This window comes from Panicum virgatum, chromosome 1N, assembly GCF_016808335.1.
Source record: "Panicum virgatum strain AP13 chromosome 1N, P.virgatum_v5, whole genome shotgun sequence".
NCBI lineage: Eukaryota > Viridiplantae > Streptophyta > Magnoliopsida > Poales > Poaceae > Panicum > Panicum virgatum.
In genome coordinates, this window is record NC_053145.1 from 61866774 (window position 1) to 61889658 (window position 22885).

The following is a 22885-nucleotide window of genomic DNA, read 5'->3' on the forward strand; positions in this document are numbered from 1 at the left end:
GGATCAAACTATCTTAATTTACATCGTTTTCGGATCTTTCCCAATACAAAGACGTGCATGCAACTGTTGTAGTGGGAGGTGCATGTGGGGAAGGTGTATGACAAAAAGCATGATACTTTAATTAGCACATATTTAATTACTCAAATAGTGTCCCAATGCTTAATAATTAGGGATATGAGAGTCTTTTCTCCATCTCCATAATCTGTTGGAAAATTTTTAGAATGAATTGTTTAGATCCAAAATTTTACATTAAAAACATCACATCGAATATTTGGACACATGTATGGAGTGCTAAATAAAATCTATTTGCAAAACTTTTTGCACGGATGAGTTATAAATCGCGAGATGAATCTAATGAGCCTACTTAATTTATAATTTGTAACAGTGATGCTACAGTAACCATCCTCTAATTATGAATTAATTAGGTTCATTAGATTCGTCTTGCGATTTAAAACCCATCCATGAAATTTTTTTTGTAAATAGACTTTATTTAGTGCTCCGAAATAGTAAAATTCTCTTACAAAAATTTACGTCAAACAGATCTAAACACACCCTTAGATTTCAGTACGGAGGGACAAAGAAATAAATTAGTCAGCCCACCAAAGGTTGTCCGACATGACCGCATCACGGCACTAGAGAGTCAAGAGGGCTGCCTGCATGCAATTTCGTTTCACGAAAGCTCCGTAGCAATAATTGAGAAGCTAGCCTCAGCACGTACGCAAGCACACCGTGCAAGTTTGAATCGAGATCCGTCTCCGGTAGTCCGGTGTACTAATCAACAAAAGTAGCTTGCAACGTGCCTACTGCCCAGCACGCCTGGTCAACGTACGGCTCATGTGCTCTCACGAGAGGCGTTTCGATGACGAGCCTGGCCTGGGTTGGCAAGGGCTTGCCACCCAGGCACCCAGCACCCGCGTGCGCCGACCTCGCGCCAGAACGTACTCCCGCCGATTAGGCAGCGCGCGTCTCGCTCGCACGCCGCGCCCGTGGGCGAACCTCCCGGATCGCGGCGCCGACGGCGAGCCGGCCTACCGCGGTACCGCCCGTGCGCCGTGCGCGCGTACGCGACGTCACACGGGCTCCGCAACAGATCACGACCCGCTGCTGCTGCCCCTCCTCTTCTTTTTAATAATACCCGGCTGCTGCGTTCTTCGGACCCTAGGCTGCTGAAGGAGCCGCCGCAACGAACAAAAAAAGAGGAAGAAAATTTCCCAACCCAATCGCGCGTACTCGCTAGATTTTAAATTGTCGACGGCCAACCACCACCAGATTCCGTATCCCTATTGTATCGGCGCCTATAAATAGCCCCGCCCATGCTGACCCAACCCCACCAGCAAGATCATCAAGAAGAACCCAAGCTCCAGTGTGCCGGGCAACGCCGCAGCCCGCAGCGCTAGCTAGCTAGAGCGGATCAACGCCCGAGCCAGCACCCCGCACCCGCACCCCCCGCGATCAGATCACCGATCACCATGGGCTCCCTCGGCGGCGCCGCGCAGGCCAGCAGCAGGCCGCACGCCGTGTGCCTGCCGTACCCGGCGCAGGGCCACATCACCCCGATGCTCAACGTGGCCAAGCTGCTCCACGCCAAGGGCTTCCACGTCACCTTCGTCAACACCGAGTACAACCACGCCCGCCTCGTCCGGACCCGCGGCGCCGCCGCCGTGGCCAGCGTCCCGGGCTTCCGTTTCGCCACCATCCCGGACGGCCTGCCCCCCTCGGAGGACGGCGACGTCACGCAGGACATCCCCTCGCTCTGCAGGTCCACAACCGAGACCTGCCTCGGCCCCTTCCGCCGCCTCCTCGCGGAGCTCAACGACGTCCCCGCCGCCGCGGGCCACCCGCCCGTCACCTGCGTCGTCTCCGACGTCGTCATGGGCTTCTCCATCGACGCCGCCAAGGAGCTCGGCCTCCCCTACGTCCAGCTCTGGACGGCCAGCGCCATCAGCTTCCTCGGCTACCAACACTACCGCCTCCTCATGAGCCGGGGCCTCTCCCCACTCAAAGGTAAATCAATCGATCAATCACTTCGACGCGTCAAACTTTTTTGCCGCTGCTCGCACGTCACGTGCCATCACTGCACGCGCGCGTCGCGTGCTTCCGTGAGCGAGCCACCGTTTCTGACCCCGAGCAACTTGTGCTGTTGCGCACAGATGCCGAGCAGCTGACGAACGGATTCCTCGACACGCCGGTGGACGACGTGCCGGGGCTGCGGAGCATGAGGTTCCGGGACTTCCCGAGCTTCATCCGCACGACGGACCCGGACGAGTTCATGGTGCACTACGTCCTCAAGGAGACGGGGCGCTCGGCGGGCGCGTCGGCGGTGATCATCAACACCTTCGACGAGCTCGAGGGGGAGGCGGTGGCGGCCATGGAGTCGCTGGGCCTGGCGCGCAAGGTCTACACGCTGGGCCCGCTCCCGCTGCTGGCACGCGAGGACCCGCCCACCCCGCGCTCCTCCATCCGCCTCAGCCTGTGGAAGGAGCAGGAGGAGTGCCTGCGGTGGCTCGACGGCAGGGAGCCCGGCGCCGTCGTCTACGTCAACTTCGGCAGCATCACCGTCATGACCAACGAGCAGCTGGTGGAGTTCGCGTGGGGGCTGGCCAACAGCGGCCGCCAGTTCCTGTGGATCATCCGCCGCGACCTCGTCAAGGGCGACAGCGCCGTGCTGCCGCCGGAGTTCCTCGCTGCCACGGCCGACCGAGGGCTCATGGCGAGCTGGTGCCCGCAGCAGGAGGTGCTGGACCACCCGGCCGTCGGTGCGTTCCTCACTCACAGCGGCTGGAACTCCACCCTGGAGGCCATGTGCGGCGGCGTCCCCGTCATCAGCTGGCCCTTCTTCGCCGACCAGCAGACTAACTGCCGGTACCAGTGCAAAGTGTGGGGCGTCGGCATGGAGATCGACGCCAACGTCCGCCGCGACGACGTGGCGGGCCTCATCACGGAGCTCATGGAGGGGGAGCAGGGGAAGGAGATGAGGAGGAAAGCCTTGGAGTGGAGGGACAAGGCGATCGAGGCGGCCAAGCCCGGGGGCGCGTCTCGCCGCAACTTCGACGAACTGGTCCGCGACGTGCTCCTGCCCAAGAACTAGACAGCAGCAGGCTCCCCCAATCTGCCTCTCCTCCGTTTCTCGGTTTCTGTCAGTGTCCAGTAATTTTGTTCGGGGGTAACAGACAAATGGTTGTGTAAACCAATAATGTACAAGCCTTCCATTTCGCAGCTACTAGTATATCGCTGAATTGTTCGCTTGGTCCACCGTATCTGCATGCACTGAATCGGACTGAAAGACACGGCCAACGGATGGTGCCAAGAGATGTGAAGAGGTCAAGATGGTGCTAGGGGTGAAGTGACTTGATACTGATGCGAGGTTTTCAGGGACCTACTCCCGCGCCTCTTACTTTTCGCTTTTTTTTGGAGAAGGATTGGTTGGTTCGATTGGGAAATTATTTGCAAGTTGCATTTTGTTTAGTTGCAAGTGTACAACTTGTATACTCCAACATTCTGATGCTGACCGTTAACGGTTAACCTTTGATACAATTACTAGAATAAGGATATCTAGAATATCGTGATATTTGCTTATGTAATGCAAAAATCAGATTTCATCTCATGTGCTCCCACCCCTTCCCAAGCTCACATGATCCCTTTTTAAAAAACATCAAAATGTGCACGAACAAATAAACAAAAAATATGAATTTGTAGGCGATGTAAATATGCGTGCTCAGGCAAAATTTGGCGATGAATTTTTTTTTGGATCTGCATAAACAGTGCTCCCGACCCAATAAACATGTTGGATTTCCTTGTTTTTTCAGTTTGTCCTAGTACAGAATTTCCTCGTTCTCAATTTTTCTATTTTTTTAAAAAATCGTTCTCAATTTTTACTTTTTTTTAGGGAACTCAATTTTTACATGAGCATGCATCTTTGCATCATCTATCCATTTATATATTTTTTACTGAGCCGGGCACAGGCCTCGGAGGCTCCAGAATAGGCTTGCGGGGAAATCAAAACTTCATATCGCTTGTGCGCCTGAAGAGGCCCAGTCCATGATAGCCGTTATGGGCCGTGTGCCATGCCGGTGGGACTGAAAAATGACGGGCCGAAGTCGCCACGCAGGCCCAACGCTAGCAAGGCAGAAAGGCCGCGCCCATCTTTGTTCTGTTTTCCGTGTATCCGAATGGGCCGAATAACGGTTCCTCAAAAAAAAAAAGAATGGCCCGAATAGCTACCTATAACCTATCCCTCGACGCCAAAAAATCAAGGACAACTTTGACGGTAGACAAACATAAAACATGTCCCCCCACAGAATAATCAGGCATTCACTGATCCTCTCACGAGATAATTTCATTAAACGAACCAAATTAAATTTCGGATCCCAACTATACGCTGCCATCAATCATTAGCGAGCAGCGCCAGTACTAGCGCATCATGGAAACTTTTCAGCACTTTACCACTAATTAGGAGTATTAAATAAAGTCTAAGTATAAAACAACTCTATAATTATGATATGTAGTAGTTACTGTAGCTAATGGGGTCTTTGACCGCACGTTAATAGGATGATTAGGCACGGTTAATGTAGCCATCATGATGGAAATTGGCTCATTAGATTCGTCTCGAAAAGTTACACTCATTTGTGAAAAAATTTCGCAAATAAACTTCGTTTACTACTTCATGCATGAATTCGTTTTTTGTGAATTTTTTTATAAAGTTATCCAAACACGGCCATGGAATATGAAAACAAAAAATGTCAGGGTCACATGCGTCGTCCCTACCGGGATCCAGAGCTCGGGCGGCCCCGCCCCCACGGCGACATCCTGCAGAGCGCGCGATCCCGACAAGAGCAACGCCCCCATGCAGCTGCGTCCATGGCGCCCCTCACCATACGAGCACGAGGGAGACACCTCAGTAAACCAGCACATGGAGAGGGGGGGCGGGCAGGGGTCTGGCCCGCTATGGTTTCTAAATTTATATTGAATGTTTGAATTTTGATTAAATTTTTATATAATTTAATATGATTGGTATCTTCTAATAATAAAAAAACAAATTCCCGACTCCACCCTGACGACGAGCCATCAAAGCCGCACAGACCCACACCAGAGGCGATGAGGCGATGGTGTGGCCACAATAACTACGCGGCAGCGTCAGATTAAAAAGCGTCAGATTAAAATCGCATCGCTACCATCATCATCAGGTTCAGACGCCACATCACGCGTCACGCAAGGCTCCAAGCGCAATCAGCCGGCGCGGCGGCGGCTAAATCGGATCGGCGCTGCGATCCAGCGGTAGATTCAGGCTGCCAGCCCAGGGCCGTCGTCAGAGGCGCGTCACATGCTGCCATGCAGGCCTGCCTCCTTCAACCTGCCATTAGCACTCAGCGCCCGCCACTAGCAGTTGTAGTGCTGGAATTTTTACTGCTCCCAATCACTCTTTACACGCGAGTAAATTGCTTCAGCGGAGAGCGAAAAAAAAATGGCTACGGCTACAGGCAGTACAAGCTCGATCTAGAGCGAGAAAGCTCATGAAGCAAGCTGCTATGGGCAAGAACAGACGACACGCCCGAGAAGAAGAATCTGGGGAGCAGATGAGCTAGCTAACCGAGACCAGACCAGAATCTCCATCGGAAAAGGAAGCAGAGTACACACTCCGACACTCGAATTGCGCGGCGCCATGGAGAAGAGAAGCGACACCGGCTGACCGGCACGCTAGGGGTCGTAGAGGTGGCCGTCGCAGCGGCATTTCCACCCCAGCGGCTTGTAGTTGGAGTAGCGCGAGAAGCCGGCCACCGTGTCGTCGGTAACGCGGACCGCGCCGCCGAGCCCCGGCACGGTCGTCACCTGGACGGGCATGCAGGGGTTGCACGCGCTGCACCGGTTGCGGCAGCTCGGCGGCGTCGACCCCAGCCGCGACTTGTCCTCCGCCAGGTTCTGCAGAGCCCACGTGTCAGAGACGGGCGATAGCTAGAAAGGAGGCTAGCTCTTGCAGAAACAGAAAGGCGGCGGGCGGTGATGGTCTCGTACCTGAGAAGAGGAAAACGTCGCCGTGCGGATGCTGGTCGCGGCGCCGAGGAGGAAGCCAAGGAGCACGGCGGCGAGGAGTGCCCGGCGAGGTGAGCTCACGGCCATGAGACCATCTCTTACAGCCAGGAATGTGTAGATGTTTGGGCAGGTCGATCGAGGCCGCAGCAAAGGGAAGCAGGCAAGATCTTCTTGGAGCGAGCGAGATTATTGATGACAGAGCTAGCTTGTGTCTCGTGTAGGCTCTTCCATCAAACAACGTAGTAAAGCTCAGGGAGATGCTGCCGGAAAGCTAGGAGGTGGTTTCCTTGAGCTACTATGGAGAAGCTACTGAGGTTGCTATGGAGAGATGAGCAGTGATGGTGCCAGAGGAGCACACAAGAGAAGCTGCAGGCCACAGTGGCCTAATGGAGGGCAATGGTGCGAGGGAGAGCAGAGGAACGGGACGACCGTGGCATGGGCGTATATGTACAAACGGGCCGGGGGACGCCCCAGCAGGACGGAGGGCGCAGCAAGGACACCGGCTGCTGGTTGGTGGTGACCACCTTGTAAGCCTATCACTATTTGGTTTGGTTTCACGCAGTCTCCCATGCACACTAGCGGCGTTCTACCGCGCCATCTCCTCTATACCTCGGCTCTGATGAAGGATGAAGGATGAAGGATGCAGTCGCTTTCGAGGAGTAAACCGAGGGGAGGGGGGGGGGGATTGAATGGCGCCCCGACAGTCGCTATCGTTCCGGGGACGGGGACATGGCCGGGCTCGACACTTTGACCGACTGTCGTGTCACAATGAATGAATGAATGAATTGCATTGCATTGAATGGATCAGCTATGCAACTATGCAAGGGAACAATCACCCAGTTCGGCTGGTGGACAGCCTCCAGCTTCTACAGTATTTCCCTCTCACACAACTCCAGCTCCAGCCTCCAGCCACCAGCCAGGCAATAGTGTTTTTCTCTCACACAACTCCAGCTCCAGCCTGCCGAACGGGGTGAATGCCACCCCACGGGATCGGTGTGCTCGTGCTTGAGAATTGGGGATGTAGTTGGTGATGGCGAAGGACGGATAGGGTTTTACTTACGGATCCGGCCAAACCGGTGCGGTCCGGTACCGGTATACCGGTCCGATTTGGCCGGAAACCGGCAGGTACCGATGGAATTCAAATTTGAATTCAAATTTTGTAGTACAACCGGTTCGTACCGGTATACCGGTCGGTTTGACTGGTAACCGGTCAAATTTCAAAAAAATAATTGGTTTAAATTCAAATGCCCGCAAACTATACTAAATAAATGTTTGTATATCATATTTTAGCCTAAATGAACCCTCTTTTGTACTACTTTTATATTATATTTGTATACTTTTGTATGCACTTTTTTTTATTTAACTTCAAATCCCCACAAACTATATTAAATGAACAAATTTTTGAGAAATTTTTTTATTTTTTGAATTTAAATTTAAATTTTGAATTTGGTCCGGTTTAATACCGGCCCAAACCGGAACCGGGCCGGACCGGTTTGACCGGTAACCGGTCAAACCGGACCGGTTCCCACCGGTCTGGTGAACCCTGAGGACGGAAGGAGCAAAAGACTCGGCGGCTGTACGAAGTTGATGAGGGCCAATGGACCAATGCTGGCTGCCATCAGCTGTCTGCACTAGCTGAGGCAGCTAGCTAGGGCAGAAGGATGGGGGGAGCTCCAGAACGGAAGAACAGCATATAGATCTCCTATGATATCATGGATGGTTGAAGTGCATCTAGGCCGATAGATGCTAATAGTAAGTTTCGGTGATTAATGACAACCGTATGCGACTAACGTATGTTTTGAAGGAAATATTAATGATTAGTTAAGTCTCATATGGAATGTGAAAAGAGACCCCTCAATTCGGAACAACCATGCGTGCCAAGGACTCTTTTCTAAAGATTAAGGACCTTTCTAGTCTCAAGTGTCATAAGGAGATGAAGGACACTTGATTTAGATAGGGTTTATAGTTTTTAGTTCTTGACCGTACTATTAAGAGGGGTTCATGAGTTAGTAGCTTGATCAAAATTAAGTTGGCCTTAGAAATCATGCACACTCGCTCAAAAACAGCTCAAGATGGTCAATAGAAGTCAACACAACACTTGGAAGAAGAAACAATCAAAGTCACGGTCGAATCCAAGTCAACTCAGCTGAAAACAAAGAAAAACAGCAGCACCGGTTAAACCGGTGTCCCTAGCATCGGAGCATCCGATGCTTGCCGGAAGTTCCAACGCCCTGTCGGACTATCTCTCTGGATGCCAGCAGATATCAAATCAGAAATCCCTATAGCACCGGTTGAACCGACGGTTCAGAATCGAAGCACCGGTGCATTAGATGTGCCTTGTTCCAGAGAGCATGTTTTGATGGACTTCAACTTCTCTTCAGCACCGGTTGAACCGACGGTTCAGAATCAAAGCACCGGTGCATTAGACGTCCTATGTTCCAGAGAGCTTGTTTGTGTTGGTCAGTGAAACTCTTCAGCACCGGTTGAACCGATGCCCCTACGGAGCATGCACCGGTGCATTGACGCAAGCCTGGATACTGTGTCAGAACCCCAACGGCTACAATCTAGACACAGAGAGACCGGTTGAACCGACGCCTCAAATCTGACACCCATCGGTTCTTCCGGTGCTCACGGTTTTTTCTGCAGTGGACTTCCAACGGCTATGTAACTCTCTCCACTCTATATAAGGGCACCCCATGGCTCATTTCAGTTGCCTTTGACACCCTGAATACTTGAGGCCACTCTTGAGAAGAAGAGAAAGTGCTTTGAGCAAACAAGAGAAGATCTAGCAATTCGTTTGTGATTCAACCTTGAAGAATCCATCCTTTGCAAGTGTAGCAAGTGTGCTTGAGCTAGGGCCAACTGAGTGTAGGTCAAGTGAAGGCTTAGGAGCTTATTACTCTTGGTGTTTGACGGCACCTAGCCGGTCTTGGTGATCGGGAGGTTCTTGGTGAGCTCTTGATGTTTGTGGGAGCCCCAAGACAAGAAGATTGTACACGGTGTGAAGCTCGCCGTTCCGGAGATGGAGAAAGAGCATTCTTAGTGATCACTTGCTCCTTGGTGAAGCAAGGGAGCTATACCCTTGTGTGGGTGCTCCAACGTGGATTAGGGGGGAGCGTCAACTCCTCGATACCACATGAAAAAATCCGGTTGTCTCGTGTCTCTCACTTTTATCTCAAGCAATTAAATCCTTTTGTTGTTACTATTGTCTTTGATTGCTTGTAGTTTGATTAGGATAACTTGCATGGTAGTGTGATCTTTTACTTAGATTTTGATCTTGCTAGTGTGATATTTTTTAAACAACATGATCATGATAGTGTGTTTACCTACCTAAGGACCTTGTGCTAACATGCTCTAGTGACTAGGTTTCAAATTTATAGATTGGGCAATACTAGTCTAAGTTAAAAACTAGATAGAAATTTGAAAAAGTCTCAATTCAACCCTCTTCTTGGGCCACGATCCTTACAATGGTCCAAGCTCCCAATCGAGCCGAAGTAGGCTGGCGACCCTGCATGTATGGCGCATCTGAGTCTCTGAGAGCAACCCGTCCTTCAAGCAAGCAATTCCCAGCCAAAGAACGCAAGGCTAGTCCTGTGACCTGTGATAGTTCAAGCACATCAGGACATCAACGCTGGCCATCGGGACACATTCAGAAAAAAAAAGGACCCCAGATTCAGAATCTCCTTTACTCGCAACAACCACCGTACCGTAGGACGATAACATACAGGAAACGTCGAACCACCGGCCTGACGGTCTCGGCTATCAGTAGATCGGTCAAACACTCGTGGCCTTGTTCCTCGCGTAGCGGCGTAGGCCAGCCAGTAGCACGGCACTACGGCAGGCCCGGTAGATCCGATCCCGTGGCAGCACCAGGCAGAGGACTGCAGGGTGAAAACTAAAAAGGCCGCAGGAAATAAGCCAATCAGAAATGATTCCGGTAGCAAAAAATGAACTTCTATTCCAGCCATCGAACTAGTACCAACAATCCCAAGTCCAAACTCGTATATGTACAACTTTTGTCAGATGTATAGAAAACAGGGGCAGTGTCTGGTTCTAGTACAGGTTACATCACTACGGACTCGACACGACTACACCAGCGTGCTGCAGGTGGACGTCTCCGGGTTGTACAAGGCCGGGAGCAGGTACTTCCTCCCGTTGGCGCCGTTGGCGTTGTAGCTGGCCCCGGTGGTCTGGTCGACGAGCAGGTTCCCGGGGAAGCCCGGGTAGGCGCCGCTGCCGTAGACGCCCGGGCACGCGGTGCACGCCTCCAGCGGCGCCTCCTTGGGGCCCTGGTAGAACGCGTCGCCGTAGGGGTTGGTCACGGTGCCGGCCACCATGGTGGCGAGGGCCATCAGCAGACCGTCCATCCCGAAGTCACCGTTGGGCGCCACCAGGGGCTTGGCCTGCGGCCCGTACTGCGGCTGCGCGAACGGCCACGCGCACTGCCCGGGGCACTGCTTCGCGGAGTTGCCCACCCAGATGTAGGCGGAGTTGCCCGGGGCGGCGGACCCGTGCCTGCCGCACCGGCTGCTGCAGAACCCCTCGACGGCCACGTCCTCGTCGGTGAGGACCAGCGCGATGCCGCCCTTCTTCCCGCCGGCGCGCGCCGCGAGCTGCTCGATCTGCGCCAGCGAGAGCGACCTCCCCAGCGAGCACGCCTCGTCGGACACCTGCCCGTCGAGGAGCGCGCGCGCCGGCGCGGCGCCGTTTGTGGCGGCGCTCGACAGGTAGAGCTGGTCGATGGTGCCCCACCACTGCCCGGCCGACGGCGTGGCCGCGCCCGGCGCGGTGGTGAGCGACAGGAGGAAGTCGGAGACGATGGACCTCTGCGCCGGCGTGAACTTGCCGTACCAGAGGACGGACACCGGGATGTCGCCGCTGAGCACGGTGCCGTGGTGGTACGTGAGCTGGTCGCTCGCCGGAGGGATGTACAGTTCCATGAGCCTCCTGCTCCCCGCGGAGAGCTGCGCCAGACTCATCAGTACCACCGCCACTACCAGCACACGAGAAACCATTGCTGAAAACGACGCGCTAAATTGCTCCCGGAAAGTTGTGAGGTGTGATGTTAGCTCACAGCTAGGTGACCGAACGTTTTTGTGCAAGTGTGCTGCTGTGATCTTTTCAAAAAAAAAAGTGTGCTGCTGTGAATTGTGATGGAGTGCAAGGCACCACGGCCTAGCTATTTATAGGCCCTGCGCCCGTGCCCACGGAAGAAGAAGAACGAGAGACTTCGCGGACGGTTCTTCGCTACCCTACGTGCTGCCTACATCTGGTGCAGTACCGTCAGAGATTGGCGCGGCGGACGGCGGGAGGGGGGGGGGGCGTGGGGAGGCAACGAGGCGCGGCGCGCCCCGCGCACGCCACCGTGTGTCGCTCACCGTGCCCGCCGCGCTGTCCAGTTGCTTCCGGGCACGGCCCCAGAGACAGTGCGAGTCAGATTGCCGCACACCTTGTTCCCCCCCCTGCGACCCTGCGCGGCCGGATGGGATGAGGATTTGACCCCGCGCGCTCTCGCGGCGTGTCCACGGGCAACAGCTGTCCGGCGCATGTGGCCGCGGAAGGTTCCCAAGAGCAGGGGCAGCGCCGCGCCGCGGGTCAGAACTGGGCGCGCGCGCGCGTTCCGGCGGCGTGCAGGCCGCGGCGCGGATGAGGCTTTGGTGCCCGAGATGTGGATATGCTTCGGGGAATGAGGAGGGCTCCCAGGTGTGGCGCGGCCGCGGGGTAGCAGGGGGGACGCACGGTTACGCCGGCCAAACCGCAGCTCGATGCTGCGGTAACCACGGCGCCGGCCGCCGGCGGCGCGCGCATGGTTGTGGGGGCAGTGCTCGTTGTAGGTGGCGCGCCATGTGCTCGTCGGATTTTGCGAGATCACGAGCTAGGGAGTCGCCGAGTGGGAGTTGACGGCCGATCAATGCACGGGTGAGATCGAGACGGATTGTTGTGTACTACTAGATCCAGCGAAGACTTGGTTGACCCACGACCATGCTCGATACGCCCGTGCATGCATGTTGCTCTCACAGCTGGATTGTGGCGTGCGATCGGGCGCCTGATCTTTCTCTGAACCGGGGATCGAGCGCCTGACCGGTTTGACCAGGTCCCGGTGGCGCAGGATTGAGAGCACGCCAGAGACTTTTTACCCGACACGTGGCTGCAACGCGAGCGCACACGCGCGCGCCCTGTGCGAAAACTGTGAATCATGCAACGTTGTGCCCCGTTGTGGACCGTGCCTTCCTTGTCGCAGCCGCGGGCGCTGCCGTGCTGGGCCTTGGAGGGACAGGCCAGCCTGGGCGGATGCTGCCGGAGTCAGCTTCAAAGTCCATTTTCTCTACCTGCATTTCGTAATCCCAAAGTATTATCTAGTCGATTTTCTTCGGACCCTGCAGAAATTCCAGGACTGCTAATCCAATCCTGAATCCTGGATTTGCTGCTCGTTGAAGAAAATGGAAAATCTTAAGTCACCTCAGGTCAACAGCAGTTGTAGTAGCACAATTCGATCAGGTGCCAAGTGATCGCCTGCCTTCGACGAAGCCGCCAGGCGCGTGAGCGGCGAGCTGGAGAAGGGACCCTTGAATGGGTAACAACCTGACTCGTGATTCTTTAAGCAAGGTGAATCTTTTTTCCCCCGCCACGTTACGGCGAGGCGTACGTGCCAGCGCCCCAAGGGAAGGGCACAGGCTGTCCGCCCGTGCGGTTCGAGGCGCCTCGCGCGCGCGCTCCGAGGAGACGCGTCGGCGACTCGGCGGAATTGTTTGGCGGCCGGAGCGCCGCGCCGTCCAGTCGCGATCGCAACGCGCCGCTAGCTAGAGGGAGAGAGGCATGCGTGCGGAGGACACAGGGGGGAGTGGGGGCGGGATGGAGTGCGGCGGAGTCCCGTGCGGCTGTGCGCGCCTGGCAACAGCAGCAGCGCCCGTGGGCTGGGCGGCGCTGGTCTCGGCACCGTCCCGCGGCGTCGCCGGCTGTGGGCTGGGCGGCAAGGGAGGCACGGGTGTGACTCGGCTGCCGCGCCCCGGCGGTGCGCCCTCGCGTGATTTCAGAGCACGCTACTTGGAGGCCACTCTGCCTACAATTTGTGTGGTTTTCGTCTGAGGTGCCGTCCTCATTATTACGAAATGAACCAACCTTTGTTGCATCCACCGTCAACATTATTACGAAAGACATACAAATCTCTAAAATTAAAGAATTACACATGATCTGCATTGATATATACACAACCTTTTCAACAAACAAATTAAACTATGCTAAAAAACAAATTAAACTAAATCGATAATCCTTCATTGTTGCTTGCGCTACACCAACGTGCTGCAGGTTGACGTGGAAGGGTTGAACAGCGCCGGGAGCAGGTACTTCCTCCCTTGCGCGCCATTGGCGTTGTAGCTGGCCCCGCTCGCTTGGTCAATCTTCAGGTTGCCGGCGTACCCCGGGTACGAGCCGCTCCCGAATTGTCCCGGGCACGCCGTGGCGGCCTCCAGCGGCGCGTCCCTGGAGCCCTGGTAGTACGCGTCGCCGAACGGGTTGGTCACCACGCCGGCGAACTCGCTCGCCAGGTTGACGATCATGCCGTCGACGGCGACGTCGCCGTTGGGCGGCATGAGTGGCGGGCCCTGCGGGCCGTACTCGGGCTGGTGGAACGGCCACGCGCACTGGCCGGGGCACTGCGTGGCTGCGTTGCCGACCCAGACGTACGCCGTGCCGGACTTGGCGTCCGAGCCATGCAGGCCACACTGGCTCATGCAGAAGCCCTCCACGGTGACGTCCTGCGCCGTGAAGACCAGCGCGACGCCGCCCTTCTTGGGCTTGGCCCTCGCGGCCAGAGCGGAGACCTGCGCCAGGGTGAGGGACCTGCCCATGGAGCAGTTGTCGTCGGACACCTGGCCGGCGAGCAGCACCTGGGTCCTCTTGGCCTCGCCGCCGGCACTGGGCGTGGCTTGCGCCGCCTTGGACAGGTACTGCTGGTCGATGGTGCTCCACCATTGCGCCACGGACGGCGAGGCGGCCTGGGGCATCATGGTGAGCGAGAGGACGAAGTCGTAGATTATGGTCTTCTGCACCTGCGTGAACTGGCCGTACCAGAGGATGGACACGGCGATGTCGCCGTGGAGCACTGGGCCGTTGTGGTAGGAGAGCAAGTCAGCTGGGTTGGGTTGGTACAGCTCCATGCGCCTCCTTGCCCCTACAGCGAGCTGCGGCGTGCTCACAAGCACCACTACTACTGCAAGCACCAATGCCTTTGCACAAATGGCAGCCATTGTACACTAGGAAAGCGAGGAGTGGAGTGAGTAGCGCTACAAGTGTGGCTTGATGTCGAGGTGTGCACTGTGCACTGGCAAGTGTGATTGATCAGTTTCTGATACTGGGTGATGAACTAAGTGAAGCGCAGAAACCACACATTTATAGTGACCTTGGGACGCCGAAGTCTGAAGCACATGTACGTTCCGGGATGCTTCCCTGCTGAACTGATGCTTGTAGCAAGGTCGTAATAGCAACTTGCGAGTGCGAATCCAGTTTTGCTGAGCTGTTGGGGGTGAGCCAAGGGCATAAACTAAGTGGAGGTCAGCGGATCACCACGACCAGACGGGCGACAAGGCTCTGTCTCGCCTCCCGGCTGCGGATTCAGCAGACAAAACGGCCGCATGTGCAAGATCATGAAGGTTCTCATCGACCTTCTCGGTGCCAGGGAACACCCTGATTTGCACAGCCTGTGTAGCTCTTGCCGTCTTGCGGCGGCCAGCCGCCCTGGCCGAATAACACCGGAGAATCTGCTCGACGAGCGGCGCTTCGGCATGGCGGCAGCCGGCAGCTCGTGCGTCGCATCGCGGTCAGGCTAGATGTGCACGGGCCACGTCGGCCGATCCCGCCTCGACCAGGTCCGGTCCGGAACGCCCCGCCCCGGAATGCAGCCTTCACCGGAACCGGGAGCTTCAGCCCGGAGGCCGTATGCATGTGTGGCGCACGCGTTTGCGGATAGAAATGGCATCCGTGGCAAGTCAAACTGTATTGCTGGCATCCGAGTATCTGACCCTTCTCTTCACAATACTGAGGGAAGATCTCGCGAAGCACTCCAAAACTTGCCCGTCTCTGTTCCGCTGGCAGTTGCAGCGGTTTTTGCACCAAGTGGTGTGCTGTAATTACTTGCTGAAATCTGCTTCAAAGATAGTGTCACGGGTTCATTGAAAAGAAGAGCCTCAGGCATATACATGCTGCAAGGCATCAACCAAGATCGTTTGCTTAAGCATACTCGTGAGTCGTGACTGCAAGTAGGTTGTTGCATTTCGAAAATCACAGGAAGTGATAAGAGGGTTTGATTTGGTTTGACTTGATAGATAGTCAGACATTCAGCTGATCATTTATGGACAAATTAGCTTAGAGAAGCCTGGATTATTTTAGGTCCCCTCGATACTCAGGCATACAAGGATTTTAACCAACTTCCTTTTTCCTTGCTAAACAACATAAACTTATGAAGTGTTATTGTGTCTTTTTCTTCCTTTCTAGGACAGTGCTAATAATTATTTGGTACAATGGAATGCTAACAATTATTTGCTGATCATTTCTGGACAATCTACGCAGACTGGATGCATCAGCATAGCATTTTTTTTGAAATACTGCATCAGCATAGCTTGAACCTCAAATGGAACCTTTCCGGTTGGAGAAGAAAATTTCTGGCTACAATTTTTGAGAGAAGATTTCCCCCCATTTTATTTTTCAAGTAGATAAAACGTTTTGTTAAGCATTATGGTTCAGCGTATTATATGCGCGCCCTCCATAGGTTCAGCACCACTCGAGCTCACGCTCACAACAGGTTCAAACAGATGTGCGCCCGAACCAAACGAGAACACGGTTTGTTGAAGAAGGAACCAAGCTTGTTATCGTCAGTGAGGTTGAATCTGTTAGAAATTTAGGCACTTTCGGGCACAATTTAATTCCAAAATTAAATGTATAAACTAGTAATATTTCTATGACTTTAAGGAGCAAAATAAAACATGTGAACATGTTTATACTTATCACACATATAAGCATAAACAATATAAATAACCAAAGTTTCAGGGAGTACCCTGAAGCGGGGCCGTTGCCGGAGGCATTGGCTGCGCTGTTACCAACTGGAGTAGACATCTACTCAGTTGGCCTCAGTCGAAGTAGTCGAACTAAATCGGTGCAGGAAGAAGTTCGCTGTGCAGTCCCGCGAACGGTCACCAAGATGTAGTCGACGTAGTCGTTCGGCCACCAGAATGTAGTCGACGTAGTCGTTCGGCTCGTCCACCAGGAAGTAGTCGTTCAATCGGGCAAAGCCTTAGTATTTTTGAGCAGTCACGCTAAAGCGTTACCCAAAAACCTGAATGCCCGCCTATCCCGTGCAGGATCTCAAGGCGAGCAAGGTTTCGGAGGCCTGCTCACGCTAATTCTGTGCGCGCAGAAATTAGCGTTGGGGAACTCAGTTGTTGCAACTGGAGAGGGAGAAGAGAGGAGCCTAGTTGCCTAAGTGCTCTGGTACAAAATGGATGAGGGGAATGGCACTCCTTATATAGTGACTCAGGTGCTCAGGATCGTTGAACCTGGACACCATCAGAGTCATTTAGGTGATGCGGTTATGACCATTAATTACAGATTTAATTGCACGATTAATTGCTGTCAACGGCAAAATAGCCATCGCACCGCACCTGCACGTCCGGCCGGCCGCGCCTCGGCCACGGCCACGGCCCGGCGAGCGAGCGCGCGCGTGTGGTTCACCGTCCTCCTCTTACCGGCTTCACAAGTGGTGTACACGAAGTCCACCTTTTAAGTCGGTTGAGATCCTCCTCAATTTCCCGGTACGGAATTAAGCATTGATTCTCTAGCATTGATAGTGGACTTTAAATTCTTTTAATGCTTTCGAATAAATGGGCCAAGCCCATTATTCCAACAGAATCTGGACTCGAACGACGCCCCCGCCCCCCCCCCCCCCCCCCAAACACAAACACACACACCAGCTTCACATGTGGCGCTCAGCATCCCGGCAGCTCTGGTGTGACCATGGGTGCAGACTTGAATTCTTAAAATCGCCGCCAAACACTGTATTGTTTTTCTGACTACAATTTCCACAATAGATACTTCAAAAGTAGAATATTTTTTGTTGTTCATATGAAACAAAAATTAACCCGTACTACAGTACACTTCCAGTCACTCATATATATACAGTGTTACTACACATTTCTGTCAGGATTGTTTCCATAGCCGTTACACCAAAGTTGAACACGTGGACGTTTCAGGGTCGAACAGCGCGGGAAGCAGGTACTTCCTCCCACGCGCGCCATTGGCGTTGTAACTCGCCCCCGTCGCGCGATCCACCGCCAGGTTGCCGGCGAAACCGGGGTACGCGCCGCTGCCGTAGACCCCAGTGCAGGCGGTGGCAGCCTCCAGCGGCGCGTCCTTGTCGCCCTGGTAGAACCCGTCCCGGAACGGGTTGGTCACCGTGCCCGCGACCATGCTGGCGATGTTGATCACCATGCCGTCCACGCCGACGTCGCCGCTGGGCGGCACGAGCGCCGGCGTCTGGGGCCCGTACGGCGGCTGGTGGAACGGCCACGCGCACTGGCCGGGGCACTGCGTGGCGGAGTTGCCGACCCAGATGTAGGCGGTCTCGGCCTTGGCGTCCGAGCCGTGCAGGCCGCAGCGGCTCATGCAGAACCCCTCCACGGCCACGTCCTGCGCGGTGAGCACCAGCGCGATGCCGCCCTTCTTGGGTCCGGCCCGCGCCGCCAGCTGCGGGAGCTGCGCCAGCGTGAGGCGCTTCCCCAGCGAGCACGCCTCGTCGGAGACCTGGCCGGCGAGCGCCACCTCCGCGCCGTTGGCACTGCTGCCCCTCCGCGGCGCCTTGGACAGGTAGAGCTGGTTGATGGTGTTCCACCACTGCGAGACGGACGGGGTGGGCGCCTGCGAGGCGGCGGTGAGGGACTGGAGGAATTCGGTGACCACGGCCTTCTGCGCCGGCGTGAAGCGGCCGTACCAGAGGATGGACACCGGGATGCGGCCCTGCAGCACGGCGCCGTTGTGGTAGGTGAGCAGCGCGCTGGCCGGCGGCTTGTACAGCTCCAGAAGCCTCCTGCTGGCGCCCAGGGTGAGACGTGCCGAGGTCAGAAGCAGCACGGCGATCAGCACGAGCGCGACGTGGCTCGTGCCGTGCCGAACGCGAGTGCTACCACGAGGCGATGCCATTTCTGATTTCTCAGGGTGAAATAGGCGAGGACTAGCTGGTGCTTGGTAGTGGGAGGTGATCGTGGTTCAGTGGCAGTCGTAGTGCAAGCTAGAGTGGTTTCTGCTTGTTGTTTGTGATTTCCGAATGGTGATGGGATTGGGTATTTTATAGGTGCGAATTCCGCAGGTCTCCGGTAGTTTCGTGAAGCCTTCCCATGCCCATCCCTGGGGTAGTAGCTGGAGCTGCTGCCTTTGTTTTGGTTTCGGAGTGGCTAGCTCTGAAGTTGACTCGGTGGGAAGCAGCTGGATGCGTTCGGGCCCGAGGGCGACGCCGATTGTGCGTTGTCGCTTCCACGCCAGCTGCCACCATGCATCCATGCATGAAGGCAGCAAAGCCTGGACAAGGCGTGTTGACCAATTAGCATTGGCCTGAAATTTCTATCAGTATCAGGTGGTGCTTTCGATGATCAGAGCCGACAGGGTTAAGCTTGTTGCCAAGTTTGTCACTCTGAATCTCAAGGCAGATAAAAGAAGGTCCATGCCTTGTCTAACAGAGGATGGCATGGATCGAGTAGTTTTTTTCTCTTGAAATGCCGGGAATAATGCATGCTTTCTGGAGGGGGAAAGCCTCACCCATTATTCCACACGCACACATCTGAAGATTTCTTTTAGCACAAAACCCGTAACTGCAACCCAAGTGTCATCCCCTGTTTTCTGGACGGCCAACAATGTAGTAGTACAAAGTTGCAAACTACTCCAAAGTCTAAAACTGTGACAAACAAGCAGGAGCGCAATAAAATTTCATTTGTGCCTCCCCAATAGAAGTGCAAATGGGTGACCCTAGGTATACATCCAACTCTTTTTAGTTTAAAATTTCGTACTAATTTTTTAAATTGAAATATAGTTTTGAAAATTAGTATAAAATTTTAAACAGAAAAGAGTTGGAAGGTCACCTAATTGTTATAACTTGGCACCCTACTCCACAACCATCGGTGAAAACGAGCAGGGCGGTAGACCTAGACCCAGATGATTCCATTCGTGCCGCGGCCTTGTTCCAGCCTGATGAATTTCCGAGGCTATCTCCAACCATTCCCCCATCCAACTCCCCCCAAACGTACTATTTACTATATTTTTCTATCTCCCTTCAAAAAATTCCTCCCCCTATAACTCCTTCTCTCCAACCATTCCCCCCATATATATTTCCTCTATATACTATCACTCATTAACTAACTATTTATTTATCGTTTTTGAATTTAAAAAAATCATATAGTATTTGTACTGTCATAATACGTATTATCATCATGTTACGGAACTCAAACGAGATTAATATCATGAAGAAATGATGTGATTAGAATATAGGAGGAGTTGAAACTCACCCTACATATGGGGGGAGTTTCAACTCCCTCCATATATAGAGAGAGCTTTGGGAGGAACCGTTGGAGGGAATTTCCCCCAAAGCCCCCCTACATAGGGTGGGGGCGGTTTACAGGGCTCCATTGGAGCAAACCTGAAAGCCTGAAACGAGCTACCATTCTTGGTCCAATGGCCTTGTTTGGTTTTGTAGCGCTAGTGAATAGTAACAACTTTGACCGTTAATTATAATGTCAAACAAAGCCAGTTTATAAAACCAACTTCAGAACCCCCGCGCTAGTGACCCTGAAGAATCTAATGAGGTCTTTGACCGCGCGATTAGAGGATGGTTACTGTAGCATCACTGTAGCTAATCGTCGATTAATTACTGTCATTAGATTCGTCGCGAAAAGTTACACCCATCCCTAAAAATATTTTGCAAATAGATTTCATTCAGCCCTTCATGCGGGTGAGATTCTCCTCTAGCGCTAGGATTCTAGCGTGCTGCCAAACAAGACCAATCTCTAGCCAGCCTGTTCACGGCCTGTGGCGCAGCGGAAACTTCATTCTGCACAGGATCCAAGGCCCGCGGACCGCGGTGTCTCGTTCTCGTCCCCATGGCCATCCGTCCCGGTTCCTTGACAACGCAACAACCTACTCCCAACACTAGCCATAGCGTGCTATAAATAGAGACATTTTAACCACTAATTACAGTATCAAATAAAATAAAGTCAGTTTACAAAACCAATTCCAGAATCCCCGTCCTAGTGACCTTGAAGAATCTAATAAAACTTTTGACCGCGCGACTAGAGGATGGTACTGTAGCATCACTGTAATTAATCATCGATTAATTATTGTCATTAGATTTGTCGCAAAAAATTACACCTATTCTTAAAAAGATTTTACAAATAGACTTCATTTAATATTTTATACATACGAGATTCTATTTTTGAGAAATATGTATGTTATTTTTTTTAATAGCAAACAAGGCCAGCCGCGAACCATTTTTTAATCAGCAAGCGAGACGCCACCTGATCCCCGCTCGAGGTCGAGGGGATAGGGTTGAAAATGGGACGGGAAAATCCCGTCCCGACCGGCTCCGTTTACCGTTTAAACCGACCGTAAACTGTTTCCGCAAAAAAAATGAGAAAATGGGAAAACAAAACAGGAAAACGGGCGGGAACGGGAACGGGAACGGTTGGGGTGTTTTCCCGACCGTTTTCACGGTTTCCGTTTTCAGCCGGGAAAATTCCCGCGGGAATTCCCGTATTTGTCGTAGTCGGCTGTGTTACCTGTGTTGGAAACGTGAATTGTTGTTTGCATGTGTTCCAACGTGAATTGTGAATTAGTGATTCACTTTACCTGTGTTTCTTAGTTATACGAGTCTTGTTTCCATGTTATTTATGCATAGTTGTAATTATTTTATCGAGTTAAATGTTTGAAGTGGTTGTATGTATTTTCCCGTTTTGAGTTATCGATTCCCGATCGTAATCGACATGCTCCCGACCGATTGATTCCGTTCCCGATATCCCGTAATACCGATTTCGTTTTCCCGTCTGATTTTTCCGTTCCTGTTTCCGTTCCCGACCAAAAAATATAGTTGCGGGAACGGTTAAGAGGTTTTCCCGACCGTTCCCGGCCGTTTTCATCGCTACCAGGGGATGTGGATCACCATCGCAGAGATAAGGCCTCCTCCAACGCAGACTCTTACACTAGCTCATAAGTTTTTTAATCTCCAAACAGTGCCGAAATGAAGAGCTGAGCGCTCTGCTCCGCGGTTAGATCGCTCAGTTCTCGAGGCCGCTCCCCCTCTCGCGCAGCAATACCAAAGGACTGTGTGCTGGTTCAGAATTCCTGTAGCTATGACCTATGAGTCACTGTTATCTCGGACCATTGGACACGGCCTAAGGCTGACCACAGCGGAGGGAGCGAGAGCAAATTTGCTCCCTCCTTGTTTCCCACGCCTTCTCTGTCTACAATGTCAAACAGTATATTTTTTTCTTCATTTACTCCCTTCCACTGTGGACGGTCTAAGGCCGTGTGGAGCGAGAGGCTAGAGGGCAGGGGGACAGGCGCGGGACACGGCGCAGCCGGGTTTATGAGCCCTAGGAGCGTCCTGCGAGGTGACAGCCTGGGCGCCGGATCCCCCCGCCCCGGAGTCCGCAGAGACGTGGTGTGGCCGTGCTCCAGACCGGCTGCCGTGCGCGTGTACCCGTACCCGTACCCGTACCCGGAGGCTCTACGCGTTGCCATTACTCGACAGGTACGCTCCTCCTACCTCACCTTTTTCGTATGATTTGGTTTGATCCGCCTGGTAATGAAGGGTCTCTTCAAGATTTAAATGTGATACAAATATCAGTCTCAAGAGATTGATAACATATTTATTACATTAGATGGTACATCATCGTACAACTCTACATGGTAATGGGCAGTGAAGCGTCACTATCGCGATGATAACAACTAAAACCCACATAACAATATTAACTATAAAGAGGTCATCAGAGTCTTGTGCCATACAGAGCTTCCTACGGGTGCCCTTATCCACAGACAAGGTTGGGTGTAGGACGGAACACCTACTCAACGTCTTCGGAAACAAAGTCTGGATCTTCCTCTGTAAAAATTAGAAAAGGAGTGAGTACAAACGTACTCAGCAAGTCCAACCACACCCACGGAGGGGGTATAAACAGAATATAATGCACAGGGTAAACCAAGGGTAAGGCTAGGGTTTAATTCGCGGAAAGCTATTTTTTTATGCATGGATTTATTTGAAAGAAAGGGGTTTTCAAAAGCCATTATTTTGCACTGAGCAACACGTAGGGTTGATCCACACAAGATCCCAATTTTAAGTTGCTACCGGACTCCTCATCCGCTGCAGCACACGGCACAGCTGCCGGAGACTTTTCCAAAACAACTCACGCCATCCCATCCATTCCCAGAAAAAACACTAGTTGTGTGACCAAATCGTAACTCACCCAGTACCGTGGGCACATCTATTCGAATAGATTTTAACTCTGCAGAGGTGTGAAACTTTACCCACAAGCGGGATACCACAGCACGATCACTTTAGTGTCGGTGCAGATCCCAATAAAGCCATTACCCACCTTAGTTAGACCTGACTAGACACCACGGGGTCCATCAAGGGGTCATCGACCTATCACCGAGGTTTAATCGGGGCATAAGTCACACAGAGCTTATCTCTTCTCCTTGGCCACCCGTTGCTCTCAGCTCTCCTGATGGCTATCAGACTAACTAGTGGGGTTTATGCTAAGCTGTTGCCCATACAACAGTCGAGTGATTTGCACGATAGTGGAGTTAGGCAAGATGACACACCAACTCGGTCCTT

The 22885-nt window shown here is 53.2% G+C and overlaps 5 protein-coding genes across 5 annotated transcripts; 1 reads left to right on the top strand and 4 right to left on the bottom strand.

Moving 5' to 3' along the window:
• The first annotated feature begins 1200 nt into the window (after nt 1-1200).
• On the top strand, nt 1201-3551 carry LOC120657301 (7-deoxyloganetin glucosyltransferase-like). Its single transcript, XM_039935596.1, has 2 exons — nt 1201-2004; nt 2151-3551. Exons 1-2 carry the CDS (start codon nt 1470-1472, stop codon nt 3086-3088), a joined length of 1473 nt encoding a protein of 490 aa, XP_039791530.1. The 5' UTR covers nt 1201-1469; the 3' UTR covers nt 3089-3551.
• Nucleotides 3552-5377: 1826 nt separating this feature from the next.
• Nucleotides 5378-6529, bottom strand: LOC120657303 (EPIDERMAL PATTERNING FACTOR-like protein 1). The gene is made up of 2 exons (XM_039935598.1): nt 6010-6529; nt 5378-5916 (listed from the first exon to the last, which is right to left on the bottom strand). The coding sequence occupies exons 1-2, from the start codon at nt 6112-6114 to the stop codon at nt 5695-5697; spliced, it is 327 nt and encodes a 108-aa protein (XP_039791532.1). The 5' UTR covers nt 6115-6529; the 3' UTR covers nt 5378-5694.
• Nucleotides 6530-9956: 3427 nt separating this feature from the next.
• Nucleotides 9957-11165, bottom strand: LOC120653802 (protein EXORDIUM-like). The gene has a single exon (XM_039931471.1). It carries the CDS (start codon nt 11040-11042, stop codon nt 10116-10118), a length of 927 nt encoding a protein of 308 aa, XP_039787405.1. The 5' UTR covers nt 11043-11165; the 3' UTR covers nt 9957-10115.
• Nucleotides 11166-13151: 1986 nt separating this feature from the next.
• On the bottom strand, nt 13152-14393 carry LOC120653803 (protein PHOSPHATE-INDUCED 1-like). The gene has a single exon (XM_039931472.1). The coding sequence runs from the start codon at nt 14271-14273 to the stop codon at nt 13314-13316; it is 960 nt and encodes a 319-aa protein (XP_039787406.1). The 5' UTR covers nt 14274-14393; the 3' UTR covers nt 13152-13313.
• A 2711-nt stretch (nt 14394-17104) lies between these two features.
• Nucleotides 17105-18345, bottom strand: LOC120653804 (protein PHOSPHATE-INDUCED 1-like). Its single transcript, XM_039931473.1, has one exon. The coding sequence runs from the start codon at nt 18211-18213 to the stop codon at nt 17236-17238; it is 978 nt and encodes a 325-aa protein (XP_039787407.1). The 5' UTR covers nt 18214-18345; the 3' UTR covers nt 17105-17235.
• Between the last annotated feature and the right edge of the window lie 4540 nt (nt 18346-22885).

Excerpts from the sequence above, each read along its gene's own strand:
- LOC120657301 (XM_039935596.1), top strand. The coding sequence starts at position 1,470 with ATGGGCTCCCTCGGCGGCGCCGCGCAGGCCAGCAGCAGGCCGCACGCC. Across the intron at positions 2,005-2,150 it reads GGGCCTCTCCCCACTCAAAG|ATGCCGAGCAGCTGACGAAC; the intron begins GTAAATCAATCG and ends TGTTGCGCACAG.
- LOC120657303 (XM_039935598.1), bottom strand. The coding sequence starts at position 6,114 with ATGGCCGTGAGCTCACCTCGCCGGGCACTCCTCGCCGCCGTGCTCCTT. Across the intron at positions 5,917-6,009 it reads CGACGTTTTCCTCTTCTCAG|AACCTGGCGGAGGACAAGTC; the intron begins GTACGAGACCAT and ends TGGGCTCTGCAG.
- LOC120653802 (XM_039931471.1), bottom strand. The coding sequence starts at position 11,042 with ATGGTTTCTCGTGTGCTGGTAGTGGCGGTGGTACTGATGAGTCTGGCG.
- LOC120653803 (XM_039931472.1), bottom strand. The coding sequence starts at position 14,273 with ATGGCTGCCATTTGTGCAAAGGCATTGGTGCTTGCAGTAGTAGTGGTG.
- LOC120653804 (XM_039931473.1), bottom strand. The coding sequence starts at position 18,213 with ATGGCATCGCCTCGTGGTAGCACTCGCGTTCGGCACGGCACGAGCCAC.